General features: G+C 43.8%; 1 protein-coding gene across 5 annotated transcripts in view; it reads right to left on the reverse strand.

Annotated features, from left to right (window-relative positions):
* The window catches only part of LOC122799579 (clathrin heavy chain 1-like), a 1,937,764-nt gene that overhangs the window by 1,379,908 nt on the left and 537,571 nt on the right, over window positions 1–20,285 (reverse strand). For all 5 annotated transcript variants that reach the window (XM_044068726.1, XM_044068727.1, XM_044068725.1 and 2 more), the window contains one exon: window positions 19,429–19,593. In XM_044068726.1, coding sequence (XP_043924661.1) covers window positions 19,429–19,593 — 165 coding nt within the window. The remainder of the gene's footprint in view (window positions 1–19,428; window positions 19,594–20,285) is intronic.

Below are 20,285 nucleotides of genomic sequence, written 5' to 3' on the forward strand. Positions count from 1 at the left end.
CACTCCAAACTACAGAGGGGGAAGGAGGGAGGGTAAATTGGACTGCAGCAATGTGGATCTTCGAACATCTACATTTATGGTAGGTACAAAACTGTACTATGTTCTTCATCTCACATTGCTGCAGTCATAACTTATGGGTAGAATCCCAAAGCAGAGGTAAAGGGAGGCTGGCAAAATCATAAAGCATTGGGAGCTGCCAAAATGCCCTGTAAGACTGCAGTGGCAAATCCAGCCCTAGATTTGGAATAAAGAGGAAGATGATAATGTTTAGAAAAAGTGTGCACTGAACTCCAAGTAGCTGCTTCCAAAATATCTTTAGTAGCTACCCCCCTTAAAAAAGCAGTAGAAGTGGCAGTAGCCCTAGTGGAGTGAGGCCGGATTCCAGCTGGAATCTCCTTACCATGATGAGAATAACAAAAAGCAATACAAAGGCCAATCCATTTAGAAATAGTTTGTTTTGAAACAGGTTTCCCCTGAGAACCTAAAGCAAAAGAAATAAACAACTGTTGAGACTGTCTGAACACTTTAGTTCTGCTCAAATAATAACGCAACTGCCTGTGAATATCCAAAGTGTGCAAAATTTTCTCCCCTTTATTTTGGGGATCTGCATAAAAAGTAGGCAAATGAATAGATTGGTTCAAGGCCACATTTGAAACCACTTTAGGCATAAAAGTAGGGTTAGTACGCAGAGATACCCTGTCCTTATGAAAAATTAGGAAGGGTTCAACTGCCATTAGAGCCTGTAATTCAGAAACCCTTCTAGCAGACGTAATGGCCAACAAAAAAGCAGTCTTCCAAGACAAAAACTTTAACTCAGCTGTAGCTGCAGGTTCAAAAGGAGGTAAAGTAAGTTTTTCCAACACAAAATTGAGATCCCAGGCAGGAGTAGGAGCTCTACGCGGGGGTCTTATGTTCTTTGCCCCTCTAAGGAATTGCTTAAACAAAGGATGAGAAAACAATGGTGGGTCACAGTCATAGTGAGCAGAAATGGCTGCAGCATGAACTTTTATAGAGGAGAAAGACAAACCCTTGTCCAATAATTCTGTAAGATATTGAAGAGAAACACTCAAATCAGGCCTGGAAACATCAAAGCTCTTTGCTTTGCTCCAAATAAAAAATCTCCTCCATTTATCAGCATAAACTTTCCTTGTACTAGGCCTCCTGGCCTCCAAAATAACATTCAAAACTTGTTGAGGAAGCTGCGACCCTCCAGGTTCTAAAACAGAATATGCCAGGCTGTTAGATGCAGGGACTGAATCCTGACATTGAGGAAATGATTGCCCTCCTGAGTCAAAAGGTGTGGAATCAAAGGCAAAGGGTAAGGAGGTTCCCGTACTAAACTCCTCAGCAGAGGGTACCAGTGCTGTCGACGCCAGTCTGGAGCTATTAGAATCATGGAGGGCTTGTCTTGTCTGACCTTCAAAAGAACCTTTGGAAGTAGAGGCGGAAAGGCATAGACGTGAAGATTGCTCCAACTGAATGATAGAACATCCATTTTCCAAGCTGAGGGATGAAACATCTTTGTGCAAAACTTTGGCACCTGGAAATTTAGTGGAGAAGCGAACAGATCTATGTCTGGAGTCCCCCATATCATTGTCAACTGTCGAAATACATGAGGATCCAATTTCCACTCGTGGGGATCCACTATCCGTCTGCTCAAAACATCTGCTAAGGAGTTCTGTGCTCCTGGCAGAAACCTTGCTTGAAGAGTGATTTGCAAACTGAGAGCAGTCTCCCACAAAATCATAGCTTGCCTGCAAAGAGGGTACGAATGGGTTCCCCCTTGCTTGTTGATGTACCACATGACAGTAGTGTTGTCTGTTTGAATCAACACCTGCCCTGGGAGAAGTAAATGCAAACTGGACTGTTAACATTTCCTTCAAGTTGACATGTAAATGTTGAAGTCTGGCAGGCCACGTGTCTTGAACCCATTTTCCATTGAGGTGTGCTCCCCAAGCCTTGTCCGAGGCATCCGTCGTTAAAATCTGACTCGCCTCTGGTCGGGTCACAGAGTGTCCCTTGTTTAGGTGACATTCCTGAGCCCACCACAAAAATTCCTTTTGAATGCAAGGTATTATCTGAAGGACAGTGTCCAGAGCTTGGCAGTGTTGTGTCCAAACATTTTTGAGATACCATTGTAGCTTCCTCATATGCAGTTTGGCATTGGGAAGCACCAGAATACAAGATGCCATGAACCCCAAGGCTTGAAGGACTGTCCTTGCAGTCAGCCCAGACCGTAGAGACAATTGATGGAAGTAAAGTGAAAGATTCTTTTGCTTGTCCGGGGTCAAAAAGGCCATCTGGGAAGCTGTATTCAGTCTCACACCCAGAAAGCACATTTCCTGAGAGGGTACTAGACTGGACTTTGTTTCGTTCACAGAATAACCTAGGCATCTTAGCACTGTCATAACATACTGTAGATGGTGAAGAAGCTCGTGCTTGTCTTGAGCAAGAATCAGGCAATCGTCCAAATAAGGATAAATTTGTATTCCTCTTAACCTGAAAAAGGCTATCACTGGAGCCAGAACTTTTGTGAATACCCTGGGCGCAGTAGATAAGCCAAAGGGCAATGCAGAGAACTGATAATGTAAAGTCCCAGCCAACGCAGGAATCTCCTGCAACTGGGCCTGATAGGAACATGAAGATAAGCCTCTTTGAGATCCAGAGTTACCATCCAGTGATCTTTGCCCAACAGAGGCAGAAGTTGTTGCAACGTCAACATTGTGAATCTTGGAATGTCCAGATATGTGTTGAGGATAGATAAATCCAAAATTGGCCTCCAAGTGTTTCCTTTCTTTGGTACAAGAAATAGGCGAGAGTAAAATCCGAGGCCCACTTCTGACAGAGGGACCTGCTGTATAGCCCCAATTTGAAGAAGTAAAGAAATCTGTTTGCGAGCCTCTACCCTTTGCTGAGGAGGAACGCCTGGCATGCCTTTGAAAGGAGGCAATGTGTGGAAATAAAACTTGTAGCCTCGGTCTATAATGTCCAACACCCATTTGTCCTGGGTGACTAGAAACCAATTTTGCTTGAAGAGTGCCAACTTTCCTCCCAAAGGAGCTGCCAGACAGGAAGGATCTGTCAGCTGGAAATGCAGGTCATTGGGCCTGTTTACGAAAGGACTGGCCCCTGCCCTCACCTGTAGATTGTGCTGGTGAACTCCACGGTCTAGGCCTGAAAGAACTCTGAGCTCTGCCCCTACCACGTCTAGATCTACCCCTAGACTGCAAATCAGAAGAAGGGTAAGTCCAACCCTTAGCAGGCCAGTTCCTGCTAAACTTAGTGGGCTGCACCTGCAAAAAATCTTTAACAGTCTGCATAGCCTTAGCCTTGTCTTCCATTTTCTTCAAAACAGCCTCCACAGGAGAACCAAACAAAACTTCAGACTGCAAAGGAGCATCTAAAATCCTAGCTTTGACATGCTCTGACAAATTCTGATCTTTAAGCCAGGCATGCCTGCGAATAACTGAACCAGTGGCAGCCACCCTGGAAGAAGCCTGTAAAGCATCAAAACCACACTGCAAAGCATGCTTACCCACCTGATCAGAGGCATGTACCAAATCCTGTAATTCCTTACACTCTATGCCCTCTGCCAAAGCATCTACCTTAGATTTTTACTGAGTAAGGAGAAAATTCTGGTACTTCAACATATGAAACTGGCAATTCAAAGCCCTCATTGCTAAAGAGGAAGAGGTATACACTTTCTTACCCCACCTTTCCAAAGCTCTAGCATCCTTATCCATAGGAACTGGATTCTATACAACAGAAGCCCTGACACCCTTAGGTCCCTGGCTAATAGTTTCTGGGTCGGCCCTAGGGCTCTTATACAGATATTTATGAGCCTCAGGCACCCTGTAATACCTATCCGGCTTAACTGGAGCAGGAGGCAATGAGTCTGGATTAAGGGAAGCCTCAGAGAAAACGTCTTGAACAACATCCAAAACAGGAGGTATAGCCAAAGGCCTATGCTGTGGTAAAAACAAAAATTCCCTAAGCCTCTTCCGGGAATCTGAGAAATCCTGACCTTCCCATTTAAAATGCTCCCTCATAGAATGCAGGGTTTCTGAAAAGAAAAATCCTCTGGAGGAGAAGCAGAAGGAGTGGAATCCTCTGCGTCTGAATCAGAATAAGGAGGAAAATCCTGAATGTCTTCAGCCAAAGACTCTGAGTAATCTGAAGCCTGTTCCAAACTTTCCATTTCTGGCTCCACCCTAGGCCTCTTATCAGGAGGGGGCATAGAACCCCTGATTAAAGTAATTAAATCTTCTGCCATTTTAAGCATGTGTTTTTTAGGCACAGAACCTGCAGAACTAGGACTGACACCTGTGGCAGGCAAACCAGGCCTGCCTTTGGAAGGTACCTTAGAGACAGAAGGAGAAGGCCTAACCACCTTAGGCAAAGAAGGGAGAACAACAACCTGAGAGGCCCCCTCAGCCTGACCTGATTCCTGAGAGGCCACATCTTGCAAAACCAACGTCTCCCCCTGAGACTCAGTTGAAACCTCGGCCGGTTCAACCGAATCCACCATAGCGTCTAAAGAACCGGCGTCCGGAACGGACGAGTCATCCTGCTTGGACTTTAAAGATTTATCTTTGCGCTTCTTTGTAATTACACCGCTTACCGAAGACAAGCCTAGCACAATCTAACCTACGTTTAATGGTGCGCTTATTAAATCTAGCACAAAAGCGACACCCTACCACGTCGTGCTCAGGTCCCAAACAAGGAATACAAAGAGAGTGGTAATCCCTATGCGGTATCTGTTTCCCACAAGAAATACAATTATTCACTTTTTCTGACATCCGGAAATAACTGAGGCAAGAAAAAACAAAATATTCCAACGGGTACTTAGCCCAACTTGGTTTCGGTCTGAAACTCAGAATACGAAAATTTCAGAACGCCGAACGGCACTTGCAAACGCTGCTTCTGCTTCGGACCATGCGGCAAAAAAGACTGAGGAAATGACGTCGGTCATGCGCTTTAATACCTTGACGCTCTGATGTCAGATCTGAGCGCCAATGACCGACGTCAGCCTAATACTTTGGTATTTGGGCCGACCGAGGACAGCGGACTACCCATAAGTTATGACTGCAGCAATGTGAGATGAAGAACATCTACCTGAAAGCCCCTCCCCTCTTTCTTTTATCACAAATAGAACCCAGGGAGTTTTCACTAAACTCCTTAACCCTACACCTGGTGAGTGGCGTATGTATGTATCACCACAGTGGACTACTATACCTTCCTCCTAGAAAATAGTCTCTCCAGCAAAAAGCCCTGTAATAGCTACCACAAACAGACTGGCAACACCAAGAAAGTACAGTTTTGTACCTACCATAAATGTAGATGTTCGAGGATTCCATTGCTGCAGTCCTTACTATTGGGTATAGTCCGCATCCAGTCGGCCCGAATACCAGAGTATAAGGCTGACGTCGGTCAGGGCGCATTAGACTGACGTCAGTACGTCAGGGTACTAATGCGCATGACCGGCGTCATATCCTCAGTCTTTTCTTGCCCCAGATGTCAGAAGACCCTAAAAAGACAAGGCCCAAAATACCTGCACCAAAACATGAACAATATATACAAAAATATAAGCAGGTAAACTCACCTACACAACCACCCCTAAACACAGAGGGGAAGGAGGGAGGGTAAATTGGACTGCAGCAATGGAATCCTCGAACATCTACATTTATGGTAGGTACAAAACTGTACTATGTTCTTCGCTTTCCATTGCTGCAGTCCTTACTATTGGGTAGAATCCCAAAGCAGAGGTAAGGGAGGCTGGCAAATCATAAAGAAGCAGGAGCTGACAACATGCCTTGCAAAACAGCTGTGGCAAAACCAGCCCTAGACTTAGAGTAGATAGGAAGGTGATAATGCTTAGAGAAAGTATGCACTGAACTCCAAGTAGCTGCTTCCAAAATATCCTTAGTTGCCACCCCGTAGAAATGCTGTTGAAGTGGCAGTAGCCCTAGTGGAATGAGGCCTAATCCCAGCTGGAACCTCCTTGCCATGATGGGAATAACAAAATGCAATGCAAAAGCCAATCCACCTAGAAATAGTTTGTTTTGACACAGGCTTGCCCTGCGAACTCAAAGCAAAAGAAACAAACAACTGCTGAGACTGCCTAAAATCCTTAGTCCTGCTTAAGTAATAACGCAATTGCCTGTGTACATCTAAAGTATGCAAAATCTTTTCCCCTTTATTTTGGGGGTCTGCAAAAAGTAGGCAAATGAATAGTTTGGTTTAAAGCCACACTAGAAACCACCTTAGGCATAAAGGAAGGATTAGTACGTAAAGATACCCTATCCTTATGGAAAATCAAAAAGGGCTCGACTGCCATAAGGGCCTGCAACTCAGACACCCTTCTTGCAGAAGTAATAGCCAACAAAAAAGCAGTCTTCCATGACAAATATTTCAATTCAGCAGTAGCCGCAGGCTCAAAAGGTTGTAGAGTAAGTTTTTCCAACACAAAATTGAGATCCCAAGCAGGAGTAGGAGCTCTACGTGGGGTCTTATTTTTTGCCCCTCTAAGAAACTGCTTGAACAAAGGATGCGAAAACAATGGTGGGTCACAATCATAGTGAGCTGAGATTGCTGCAGCATGAATCTTAATGGAAGAGAAGGACAGACCCTTGTCCAGTAACTCAGTAAGATATTGAAGAGCCATACTCAAATTAGGCTCAGAAATCTCCAAATTCTTTGCTTTACTCCAAAATAAAAATCTCTTCCATTTTGCTGCGTACACTTTCCTTGTACTAGGTCTTCTAGCTTCCCTAATCACATTTAAAACTTGTTGAGGAAGTTGAGACCTGCTGTGTTTCAACACAGAATATGCCAGGCTGTCAGATGAAGAGAGTGAAGCTTGACATTGAGCAGATGACCGTCCTGCTGGGATAACAGATGTGGAATCAAAGGTTAAGGCCATGGAGGCTTCTTTACCAGACTCCGTAGTAGAGGGTACCAGTGTTGCCAAGGCCAATCTGGAGCTATCAAAATCATCCTTGGTCCGTCCTGTCTGACCTTTAACAGTACCTTTGGAAGAAGAGGCAGAGGTGGAAAGGCATACACATGAAGGTTTGTCCAACTGAGAGACAGAGCATCCACTTTCCAAGCTGTGTGATGAAACCCCTTTGTGCAAAACTGTGGCAGCTGGTGGTTTAGTGGAGAAGCGAACAGATCTATGTCTGGAGTTCCCCATGACACTGTCAATATCTGAAATACATGAAGATCCAGTTTCCACTTGTGGGGATCCATGATTTGTCTGCTTAACACATCTGCTAAGGAGTTCTGTGCTCCTGGCAGAAACCTTGCCTGAAGAGTTAGGTGCAAGCGTAGCACAGTCTCCCATAAAATCATCGCTTGCCTGCATAGAGGATAAGAATGTGTTCCTCCTTGTTTGTTGAAGTACCACATGACAGTTGTGTTGTCTGTTAGAATCAACACCTGCCCTGGAAGAAGTAACTCCTTGAAAGCCAGCAATGCGAACTGGACTGCTAACATCTCCTTCATGTTGATATGTAGATGCTGTAGTCTGGCAGGCCACTTGTCTTGTATCCACTTTCCATTTAGATGAGCTCCCCAAGCAATGTCTGAGGCATCTGTCGGTAAAATCTGACTTGCCTCTGGCCGGGTCACAGAGAGTCCCTTGTTTAGGTGACATTCCTGAGCCCACCACAAAAATTCTCTTTGAAGGCAAGGTATTATTTGAATGACAGTGTCTAAATCCTGGCAGTGCTGTGTCCATACATTTTTGAGATACCATTGTAACTTCCTCATATGCAGTTTGGCATTGGGAAGCACCAGAATACAAGATGCCATGAACCCTAATGCTTGAAGGACTGTCTCTGCAGTCAGCACGGACTGATGAGATAGTTGATGGAAGTAAAGTGATAGGCTCTTTTGTTTGTCCGGGGTTAAAAAGGCCATCTGGGCTGCTGTATTCAGTCTCACACCCAGAAAGCACGCGTCTTGAGAGGGTACTAGACTGGACTTTATTTCGTTCACAGAATACCCTAGGCATCGTAGCACTGCTATAAGATATTCCAGATGTTGTAGAAGGTCTTCCTTTTCTTGAGCCAGAATCAGGCAGTCGTCTAAATAAGGATAGATTTGAAGTCCTTGTAGCCTGAAGTAAGCTATCACTGGAGCCAGAACCTTTGTGAATACTCTGGGCGCAGTAGGTAAGCCAAAGGGCAATGCAGAGAACTGATAATGAGAATCCCCAGCTCGAAACCGCAGATACTTCCTGTAACTTAGCCTGATAGGCACATGAAGGTAAGCTTCCTTGAGATCTAAAGTTACCATCCAGTGATCTTTGCCCAGCAGGGGTAAAAGCTGTTGTAACGTCAACATCTTGAACTCGGGAATGTCCAGATAAGTGTTGAGGAGAGATAAATCCAAAAGCAGTCTCCACGTGTTCCCCTTTTTTGGTACTAGGAACAGGCGAGAATAAAATCCTAGGCCCCTTTCTGATACAGGGACTGGCTGAATGATGTCCAACACCCATCTGTCTTGAGTAATTAAATCCCAATTTTCTTTGAAAAGAGACAGTCGTCCTTCCAAAGGAGCTGCCAGACGAGAATCTACTGGCAGCTGAAAAGGCAGGTCATTGGGTCTGTTTACGAAAGGACTGACCCCTGCCCTCACCAGAAGTCTGAGCAGGTGAACTCCCTGTTCTAGGCCTAAAAGAACCTTGAGCCCTGCCCCTACCACGGCTAGACCTACCCCTAGACTGGGAATCATAAGCAGGATATGTCCACCCCTTAGCAGGCCAATTTCTACTAAACTCGTGGCTGTACCTGCAAAAATCTTTAACAGTTTGCATAGACTTAGCTTTGTCCTCCATTTTCTTTAAAACTGCTTCCACAGGTGAACCAAACAACACATCAGACTGTAAAGGAGCATCCAAAATCCGTGTCTTAACATGCTCAGCCAAATTTTGATCCCTCAACCAGGCATGCCTGCGAAGAACAGAACTAGTGGCAGCCACCCTCGAGGAGGCCTGCACAGCATCAAAACCACATTGCAAAGAATGCTTGCCCACTTGTTCAGACACATAAACTAAATCCAGCAAGTCTTTACAATCAATACCTTCCGCCAAAGCATCCACCTTAGATTTCAATTGTGAAAGGAGATAATTTTGATATTTCAGCATGTGAAACTGACAATTCAACGCCTCATGGCTAGAGTGGAAGAAGTATACACTTTCTTACCCCACCTATCTAACGCCCTTGCCTCTTTGTCAGTGGGAACAGGATTTTTAACCACAGAGGCCTTAACACCTTTAGGCCCCTGAGAAACAGTTTCTGGGTCCGCCCTAGGACTCTTAAACAAATACTTATGAGCTTCGGGCACCCTATAGTACCTATCAGGTTTAACAGGAGCAGGAGGCAAAGAATCAGGGTTCAGGAAGCCTCTGCAAAACATCTTCCACCACATTCAACACAGGAGGTATAGCTAAGGGCCTATGCTGGGGTAAAACAAGAATTCCCTAAGTCTCTTCCTGGAATCAGAGTAATCCTGGCCTTCCCATTTAAAGTGCTCCCTCATGGAATGCAGAGTCTCTGAAAATGAAAAATCCTCAGGAGGAGAAGCAAGGAGTGGCATCATCCACATCAGAATCAGAATAATGAGGATACTCCTGCAAATCTTCCAGAAGCCTCAGAAGCCCCTGAACCCTGTTCAAAACTGTCAAACTCTGGTTCCACTCTAGGCCTCTTATCAGGAGGGCCCATAGAACCTCTAATCATAGTAATCAAATCTTCTGCCATTTTAAGCATATGTTTCTTAGGTACAGAACCCGAAGGCTAGGAGAAGCCCCTACTGAAGCTGAAGTTGGCCTACCTCTAAAAGAAGTTTTGGCAACAGAAGGAGAGGCTCTAACTACTTTGGGAAGAGAGGGAAGAATAGTTACCTGAGAAGCCCCTCAGCCTGGCCTGCCTCCTGAGAGGGTACATCCTGTAAAGTAAAGTTTCTGCCTGAGACTCCATAGAAACTCCTGGCAAAACCTCTGGCTCCACTGAGCCATCTAAAGAACCGACGTCCGGGACTGCCGGTTCATCAACCCTAGGCTTCGCTGTTTTGTCCTTGCGCTTCTTGACGAAGCGGGCACCGTAGCATCCGACGGCATTTTATAATTGCAACGCTTCCCAAACACTAATCTGGCACAGTCTAACCTCCTCTTAATAGTGCGTTTGTTAAACCTAGCACAAGAGCGGCAACCAACAACGCCGTGCTCAGGCCCTAAACAAGGTATACACAATGTATGGTAATCCCTATGAGGTATTTGTTTCCCACAAGAAATACAGTTATTCACTTTTTCTGACATCCGGTTAAATACTGAGGCAAGAAAAACCAAAATGTTCCCAACGGGTACTTAGCCAACTCTGATTCGGTCTGAAACTCCGGTTTCGGAAATATTTCAGAACGCCAACCTGCACTCGCAAAACTGCTTCTGCATCGGACCACGCGGCAAAAAAGACTGAGGATATGACGCCGGTCATGCGCATTAGTACCCTGACGTTCTGACGTCAGTCTAATGCGCCCTGACCGACGTCAGCCTTATACTCTGGTATTCGGGCCGACTGGATGCGGACTATACCCAATAGTAAGGACTGCAGCAATGGAAAACGAAGAACATCATACCCCCAAGTCCACTGCTCTGCTCGTCATCCACCTATCCAATACATGATGACAAAGCAGCAGAATAAACCAATTCCTCCCGGTACAATCAGCCACTCACTTCTATCCTGATGCGTTTAACCCCAGCACAAACTGCTACTCAATCTTGGACCATCTTGGCCATGATCTTTGCCCCACTCCATTACTGTCCAGAATACCAAAGCTAAAACCTTAGCATGAAAGGAACGCCACACTATCTCCAGCAAAATCAAATATAAGCACTACAAAGCTACTTACAAGTCAGTTTTACAAAGTATTGCTACAAATAGTATCTCAATAATGGAATTTTAACAACACTACTAAAGATCTCTCAAATTATCTTCTGTTTAAAGATTCAGACTGCAATTCAAAGCACTAAATTATAACAGAAGATAGAAACCCTCCTAATAGGCAACATAAAAAGTACAACCAAAAAGCTAAATTATGGACAAGTGCATGCCCTGAAGATTAACGATTCTAAACAGACGCAGAATGCACTGGCAAATACATAAATGTACTCAGGTTCTGAATGAGATTTCACATGTTTAAGTTTATGACATCTAACAGAGGGAGACTTGGACAAGCTTTCTGTGCAGGTATGTCTTGGCAAAAGCTAGTCTCTCTGAAAAAGAAAAATAGGAAAATACTCTTCATGATGTTGAGCTTTGAGTTAATACTTTTCTCCCAGACTTTAGTATCTGCAGCTGGGGACCAAAAAGGGAAATGTAACACTGGTATCCAGATCTGAACTTGGATATTTTCAGCTAACCTTCCAAGAGCAAACATGTTTCATAAGACTATGCAAATCATAGCTCGTTCTAGCTGTTGCACCTACTGCGCAAGTACACTTGCATGTCTGAAGGCCAATAGATTTAAGTTCTCACATTTGTTACTCTTGATTCAGTCTGGAATATGATACATTAAGAAATTCCAACTAGCATTAAAAACTTTGAGAAGATAACATGACCCAGGTTGAGTTCTCATTAAGGTGCTGGAAATAAAAAAACATTTACCAGACATCTAGTGAGTGCCTTCTTTAGTGAAAGATCAGTTATCTTTCTAAAGCAGGGGAAGCACTACTGCCCCTCTCAGTTGACAAAGATAAAGATGTTCCAGGATAAAATTTCAAATTTTAGTAGCCAAAAGATTTTTCTCGGTCAGTTAACATGCAAGGTGTTGGAGGACTAAAACTACTAGTTTTTATTCTGTAAGTCTTGAAAAGATGCAGATGTGACCAGTCAAAGTTCACCAGGATTAAACATTTCATTAAATGTAGAATCCTGTGAGGTAGGGCATGATGACTTCAAAGATGGGTCCTTATGCTCTGGAAAAAATACTGTTCATGCTGCAGAACTAAGATGACCTGAGGTACGGCAAACAGCCAACTTAGTTGAAACTAAACAGAAATTAAGTATTTATAACACTAGATCCTTTTCGTCCAAGGTTAACCTGGTATGACTGTTGAGCAAAGAGTAGCCTGTCAGTTCCAATCTGACCATTATCCAATGCCTCAAACTCCTATGAAAATTTTCACATAGCTTCCAATGAATCTCTCCCTTTAGACTGAACTTCCTGCCTCATGACTAAGGTACCAGGAGTAACTGAAACTTCATTCATTATCTTATACAGGAAGGGTGACATTTTGGAAGGGGGATAGAGAGAGGGGTGTTGCATCAAGCAGATTTGGATTAAAAAAGGTCCACCATTTTAAGTGCATAAATTCCATATCATATTGCATGAGTCCATTCAATTAGATTGTTGGGACACACTCCCGAGCTACCTAACATCTCAGGTGGAATCATAACGTTATAACCTTCCGAACTGGAGCTCCAAAAGCAGTTTTTGTTTTGGATACGACATCCAATTTGCAGTAGTTGGAAAAGCTGTGCAAGGTAAACCATGTTGATTCTGTGTAATCACCATCATCTATGGACAAATTAATGAAAACAGTGGAATTGCCACAAACCTAGAGAAATGAACCTTCAGCTTATAGCAGGTAAAACCTTATTACTGCTAGACTAAACGATGACATAATCAGCCATCACGGTAGTGTCTGTTTAGAAGCTTTTGGCATAACATGTCAGAGGCAAAAGAAAAACAATTTAAACATCTTTTCCGGTAAATCCAGTTCAGCAGTATGTCTTGGAGGAGGAAGAAATAAAGGAACCTGAATTCATGGAGTAGCAGACAGTTTAGAATATGCCTCACCTGCAGTTTTCTATGCTTTACAGCTGGATTAGTGAACTTCAAACAAAACAGTTATCTGCACACATTACTGGTATCCTCTACCTACCTCATGAATGCATTTTCTTCATAAGCCCAGAGCCAAACTACCATTCCATAACAATGAAACAGGGCATAGGCTCAAATTACAGACTTCTGACAGAAAAGTCATTGGGGGACCTTTAGGGGTGTACAGCAAAGACAAGAGACGCAATGGAAAATGGTTAACTATTGCTGAACAAAAGGATGCTCTAAAAGTATAAAAAATGTCAACCTATACCTATTCTAAGTACAGTAAGTCCTATAAAACTTAGACGGGAGAGGGGTGCTTAGCAGCCTTGGAAAGCTTTACTTGCTGAGCAGTCTTAATGCCTGCCAGCCTTTTACTAATGTTACGGAGGATGAACCTCTCTGTTATTAGCAGGCATGTTTTTCAGATGGAGATCAAGTGTAAAGAAGCCTCCAAAAAATACTTTGCAGAAGTACAGAATTATTCATAAAGTACAGTTTTGTACCTACCATAAATGTAGATGTTCGAGTGTATAAACTGCTGCAGTCATCACACTTGGGTTATCCTGCCATCAGGCGGTCCCGCAGTTGGCCCGAATTCCAAAGTCTTGGTCCGGCGTCGGTTGCTGTCGCTTCTTCCCTGACGTCAGTGCGCCAGGGGTATATAACAGGCATCCAACGCCATTTTCTTCAGTTTTTCTTGCCCCAGATGTCAGGTGCCCCCCCAAAAGATGGTCAGTAGATAGTACCAAAACTAAGAGAGTAGCACAAGCAAAACATCCCTCCAGCTAATAAGCAAATACACCACAAAGGTTGTATCAGATTTTGAGGTATTAAAAGGTTTTAGTTAGGTCAGAGGGGATGGAGGGAGGGTAACCTGGACTGCAGCAGGGTATACACTCGAACATCTATATTTATGGTAGGTACAAAACTGTACTATGTTCATCGTGTTACCCTGCTGCAGTCATCACACTTGGGTAGAATCCCAAAGTTAAGGATGGGAGGTGGAGTCAAACAGGGTTAGAGGAGGCTAGAAGGCCCTGCAAAACTGCAGTGGCGAAGCCAGCTCTAGTCTTAGAGAAAGGTGGTAAGTGATAGTGTTTGGTGAAGGTGTGTACTGAACTCCAAGTTGCAGCTTCCAGAATATCCTTGGTAAGCACCCCCCTGAGGAAGGCTGTAGATGTAGCTGCTGCCCTGGTGGAGTGGGACCTAATGCTAGCAGGAACTGGTTTTCCATGGTGGGTGTAGCAAAAACGTATGCAATGTCCTATCCATTTGGAAATGGTCTGTTTTGAGATGGCCTTTCCTTGTGATGCTGTAGCATAGGATACAAAAAGCTGGTCAGATTTTTTGAAAACCTTAGTTTTATCCAAGTAGTAACATAGCTGCCTGTGAATGTCCAAGGAATGCAGGAGTCTTTCACCTTTGTTCTGCGGATTTGGAAAGAAGGTGTGTAAATGGATGGTTTGATTTAGAGCCACACTGGATACCACCTTAGTCATAAAGGAGGAGTTAGTTCGTACAGAAACTCTGTCTTGATGAAAAATGAGGAAAGGCTCTACCACCATTAGAGCCTGAAGCTCTGAGACTCTTCTGGCTGAAGTAATTGCTAGCAGCAGGGCAGTCTTCCATGATACAAACTTTAAGTCAGCTGAGAAAGCTGGCTCAAAAGGAGGTAGCGTAAGTTTTTCTAGAACAAAATTGAGGTCCCAAGTAGGTGTTGGTGCTCTCCTGGGAGGCCGAATGTTTTTGGCCCCTCTGAGAAACTGTCTTAGAAGTGGATGTGAAAATAAGGGAGGATCCGTGTTGTAGTGAGCTGAAATAACTGAGGCGTGGATTTTAATAGATGAAAAAGAAAGCCCTTTGTGCAACATCTCGGTTAAATATTGTAGAATCTGAGGTATGTCCGGCAGAAGGGTATTTTGGCCTTTAGCTTGGTTCCAGGCGTAAAACCTTTTCCATTTGTCTGAGTAGGCTTTCCTGGTGCTGGGCCTCCTGGCCTCCAGAATAACATCCATAACAGCTTGTGAAAGAGGAGCTGGCTGGTTGCTTAGATTTGCCATGCAGCTAAATTTAAGGTTTTGAGCTGGCTGTGTAGAATCTGACTGTCTTGCTGTGTGAGCAGATGAGAAATTAGTGGTAAAATCCATGGTGGGCCCTGGGCCATATTCCTTAATAATGGGTACCAGTGCTGGCATGGCCAGTCTGGGGCAATGAGCATCATTCGGGGTCTCTCCATCCTGACTTTCAGCAGCACCTTTGCGAGAAGGGGCAATGGAGGGAAGGCATATACTGACAGCATTTTCCAAATGAATGAGAGTGCGTCCACTTTCCAAGCTTGATGGTGAAATGTCCTTGTGCAAAATTTTGTTAGCCAATAGTTTTGGGGGCTGGCAAACAGGTCTATGTCTGGGTGTCCCCATTTTTGAGTTATCATTGCAAATACTTGTGGATCCAGTTTCCACTCGTGGGGATCCATGATGTTTCTGCTTAGGTCGTCTGCCAATGTGTTCTTTTTTCCTGGCAGGAATTGAGCTTGTAATTTAACTTGGTAAGCCAGTGCTGTGTTCCACAAGGTCATTGCTTGCCTGCATAGAGAGTAGGAGTGTGTACCCCCTTGTTTATGTACCACATTACTGTGGTGGCTGTCCTTATTATAAGCTGTCCTGGATGTAAGAGGTCCTTGAAGGCTGTCCGGGCATTCTGTACAGCTAGCATTTCTTTTTGATTGGTGTGCAGATTTCTTTGATCTGCAGTCCATATGCCTTGAACGCACCGTCCTGCCATGTGTGCCCCCCAGGCGTAGTCCGATGCATCTGTTGTCATAGTTTGCCTGGCTGGGGGTAAGGTGAAAGGCTGACCCTTGTTGAGGTGACATGCCTGTGACCACCATAGAAACTCCCGTTGAAAGCAGGGAATGAGAGGTATCATTGTTTCCAGGCTGTGTTGAGTCCATACGCTTTTTAGGTACCATTGTAATTTCCTCATATGCAGTTTTGCAAATGGTATTAGTAGTATGCAAGATGCCATGAAGCCCAAGGCCTGCAGAATTTTTCTTGCAGGGAGTTGGGTCTTTGTTGCCACTGTTTTGAAGTATTGAGTTAGTTGTAGTTGTTTGTCTGGCGTTAGGTAAGCCATCTGGGCCGTTGTATTCAAGCTGGCACCCAGGAATGTCATATTTTGTGAGGGCACTAGTTTTGATTTCTTTTAGTTTACTGTGTACCCTAGGCAACTTAGAAGGTGTTTTACAAAAGCCAGATGATGTAAGAGAGTGTCCTTGCTTTCTGCTTGGATGAGGCAGTCATCCAGGTATGGGTATATTTGAATTCCTCTTGTCTGCAGTATGCAATTACTGGTGCCAGGCATTTTGTGAAGACCCTGGGCGCAGTAGATAAGCCAAAGGGCAATGCAGAGAACTGGTAATGGGTTGAACCTGCAATGAAGCGGAGGTATCTTCTGCAATTTTGTCTGATAGGGACATGCAGGTATGCCTCCTTGAGGTCCAACGTTACTAGCCAAGCTTTCTTGCCCAACATGGAAAGCTGCTGCTGTAATGTTAGCATCTTGAATTTGGGTACTTGCAAGAAGGTGTTTAGAATAGAAAGGTCCAGAATGGGTCTCCAAGCATTGTCCTTTCTGGGGACTAGAAAGAGCCTTGAGTAAAATCCTTGGCCTTGTTCCTATGTAGGTACCAGTTGAATGGCTCTCATGTCCATGAGAGCTGTAATTTGTTTTTGTGCCTCTGCCCACTGATTTTATGGCAGGTTTGGCATGCCTTTTATCCTTGGCAAGGTGTGGAAATGGAATCTGTATCCTTGTGAGATAATGTCTGGAACCCATTTGTCCTTTGTGATGATGCGCCAGTTGTCTGCAAAAAGTGCTAATTTTCCTCCCAAGGGAGCTGGCAAGAGAGTTTTGCTTGGCAGTTTGAGGTTTAAGTCATTGTGTTTGCCTTCTAGTAGTTTGGGACCTGTCTTCTCCTCCCTTCTGTGTTGCAGTGCCCCATTGGCGAGGTTTGTAAGGGATTTGTGCTTGTCCTCTGCCCCTTGGGTGCCTGTATTTACCCCTCTGTGGTCTGTCAGAAGCTGGAAAGGACCAATTTTTTGTTGGCCAATTTCTGCTGAAGCATGGGGCCTGTACCTGTAAGAAATCTTTGACTGTCTGCATAGATTTTGCCTTATCCTCCATTTTCTTTAAAACCTCTTCTGCTTTAACCCAAAATAACACATCCTGCTGTAAGGGTGCATCTAGTAACTTTGCTTTAACATGATCAGGCAGAGTTTGTTCCTTTAACCAAGCATGCCTACGTATAACAGACCCAGTAACAGCTGCTCTACAGGAAGCTTCCAAGGAATCAAATCCACATTGTAAAGGAGTATTAAGCTTAGCATAAGATTTTATGGTGAGAGTAGTCAGTCTGAAGACACCTTCTGAAACCAAAGGTGTTTCTACAGCACCGGCTTCTCCTTCTGCAATGTCGTCGGTAGGGCCTAAAGAAAACGGCTGCGTCGGCCTAGAACTCTCTGCTAGAGAATCCAAAGCGGTCTGGGGTTCCGATTCTGCGGTAGCCAGGGGCTGCGTAGGCTCCTCACTGAAAACAGAGGACCGGTGACCGGCCCAGCCGAGGCCTTGGAGTCTGGCTTGGATCTAGGCTACCTGTCTATCTTGCTTTTTTTATGCACGCCGGTAGTCGGTTGCTCCGATGGCATAGTGTAATTAAATTTCATGCCGAAGTAGTGTCGTGCGAAATCAAAGCATCACTTTATAGTTCGCTTATTGAACCTAGCACAAAACCGACAACCAGTGCCGTCGTGGTCTGGGCCTAGGCAAGGTATACAATAAGAATGAAAGTCCTTATGAGGTAGTTGCTTCCCACAAGAAATGCAATTAACTTTTTCTGACATCGGACTGAGGCAAGAAAAGGTTCCCCAACGGGGTACTTAGCTCTGAAGACTTCGGACTGAAACTCAATTCGAAAATCTCAGGTGTCGGCCAAACGGCACTTGCGAACTGCTTCTGCTTCAGGCACGGCGCGGCAAGAAAGACTGAAGAAAATGGCATTGGATGCCTCATATACCCCTGGTGCACTGACGTCAGGGAAGAAGCGACAGCAACCGCCGCCGGACCAAGACTTTGGAATTTGGGCCGACTGCGGGAGCGCCTGACAGCAGAATAACCCAAGTGCAGCAGGGTAACACGATGAACATCAGACTGACCCCTTCAAACTCATATTCACAGATAAAACCAATAGCTGAATTTGAAACTAGGGTGGGGAGATTCTGAAAAAAACAAGGTCTAAACATAAAAAGCATAGTCTTAAGATAACTCTTTGTCAATATTAGTCAAATCCAAACTTGAAAGGTTTACTCTGACTACAAACAACATCAAGTTACTTTTGTTTGAGTGCATTAGTCTAAAGTGATTAAGTAGCAGTGACAGCTGCAATGCTGCCTTCACTTAAATGACTTTTCAAAACTTAATTGCAAACATTTCCCCTGCGTTCACACTTCAATAGCATCACACAAATACACAGAATAACTCCCGTAACAGAGTTTTTCATAAAAAATAAAATGTACTAAACCTCTGGAAAATAGAGTTCAATAAATGCAAATGGTTTACGAAACAGCAACAAGTTAAAGCTTCTGAACATCCAGCTAGTTACACAACAAAATGTTGGTCTTCAACTCTGCTGTTTTCTCAATCTGCGATGTTCGAGTCATCCCATAAGTAAGAATAGGCACAAAGATCAGCCAGCACAATTACAGTTTAATTCATAGTAACAAGGAAGAACATGTGTGAAAGAAAACCTGCAATACTCACAGAATCACAAATATACAAAAAAAAAAAAAAAAAAAATCACAAATACCCTTCCCTAGTGTTGAAGGGAAATAGGGAGAATTTTATCTTGCCGTTAACCTACAAAAGAAAGCTAAAAAAAAACCTAGTATGTCCAAGAAAGCTAAAAAAAAACCTAGTATGTCCAACTTAGCTGAGAACACATATGTTAACTACTAAGTATCAAAAGGCAGTCAATGTTTGTGATGCAAAAGGTAACTGCAACCCAGATGTCCCATATTCAAGTGTAGGTACCAGAGGAGCCAAAAGGAGACCAAGAATGAGTGGTTACCTAGGCTAGGGTCACTGACCAAATAAACAGCCTATGTATCAAGAATGCTATGGCGCCAGACGGCACATGACTATTAGCAGCTTTCCAAATCTATCTCACAGCAATGAAGTCAGTCAAGGCATAGACAGCCATGGTCTGAGGACAACAGACCTTCAAAACAGCTGGAATGGACAAATGCCTTACAAAAAATGAGGGTGGAAGCCAGAATAAGGTACAAAACACCTCCTGTATGCCTTGATAATGGCTCCCAGCCCACCCAGTAGAAAATCCACACTCCCTAAAGAACAAAAGAGCCAATGGAAAGCTGCTGACGGTGGCAGACAGGCAGTTTTTATTTTTTTTGGTTTGATTTCTATTGTTTCATTTCAGCTAAAGCCTTGGGGAAAAAATATAAATCACATTACCAAACTTACCTCAGGATTAAGGAGGTGAGTGTGAACTACAGCTCGTTTAATGTCATACAGATCAGTATAGTGTTCTAAAGCTCTCTGTAGCAGGCCTGCTTTCTCACATAACTGGGCAATATGTGCACGGTCATAGTGTGTGAACATCTGGTTCCCAAGAATGGCATCAGCAACCTTTCAAAAAACAAAACAAAAAAACAAAAAAAAAAAACATTTCATTGAAATGAAAACAAATAAGCAACAGAAAATAATTTGGCATCTTTATACTCAAGAATGTACAGTACTATTAATGCAATGTTTTCAATTACGCTAAAAAGAAATAAATGACTACAGAAAAGGTTAAATTTAATCCTCAGAAAGGCTTTCAAAGATGAAGAGCACTGGTCAAACTAGTCATAACACTCATCACCATGGTAATGGTACAGCATCTACTTCAACAGTAAAAAGTCTGAACACTGTTACAAAACCAACAATGAAAAGTGGAAAAATGGAACAAACTTGAGGTTAAATCATGTTAACTGATACAAAACATTACCCAGGGTTCTTCTTGGACATGATCAACAAAAAGAACCAAACAGTCTTATATTGAGGTTAATCAGCTTTTTGTTAGGCAAGGGACAAGTCTGCTCTGTCGACCTGAGTTCAAGTAGATCGGGCACTGGTGGGGCCAGTGTAGTGAGTAGGGACTGTGGTACAGAACCAATATCCTGGGTTGGGAGGGAGGTCTAATGGTTAAGGTGTTTGGCTTACAAACACAAGGTGCAGGGTTTGAGTCTCACAAGGGATAACTGGCTAGGCTTACAATGGTTCGCAAGGGCAGTTAGCCTAGTACTAATCTATGAACCTTCCTCAAGGGGAGAAAAGGT

The sequence above is a fragment of the Protopterus annectens genome, chromosome 4.part0 (genome assembly GCF_019279795.1).
Source record: "Protopterus annectens isolate FY-2018-M chromosome 4.part0, PAN1.0, whole genome shotgun sequence".
NCBI classification, from domain to species: domain Eukaryota; kingdom Metazoa; phylum Chordata; order Ceratodontiformes; family Protopteridae; genus Protopterus; species Protopterus annectens.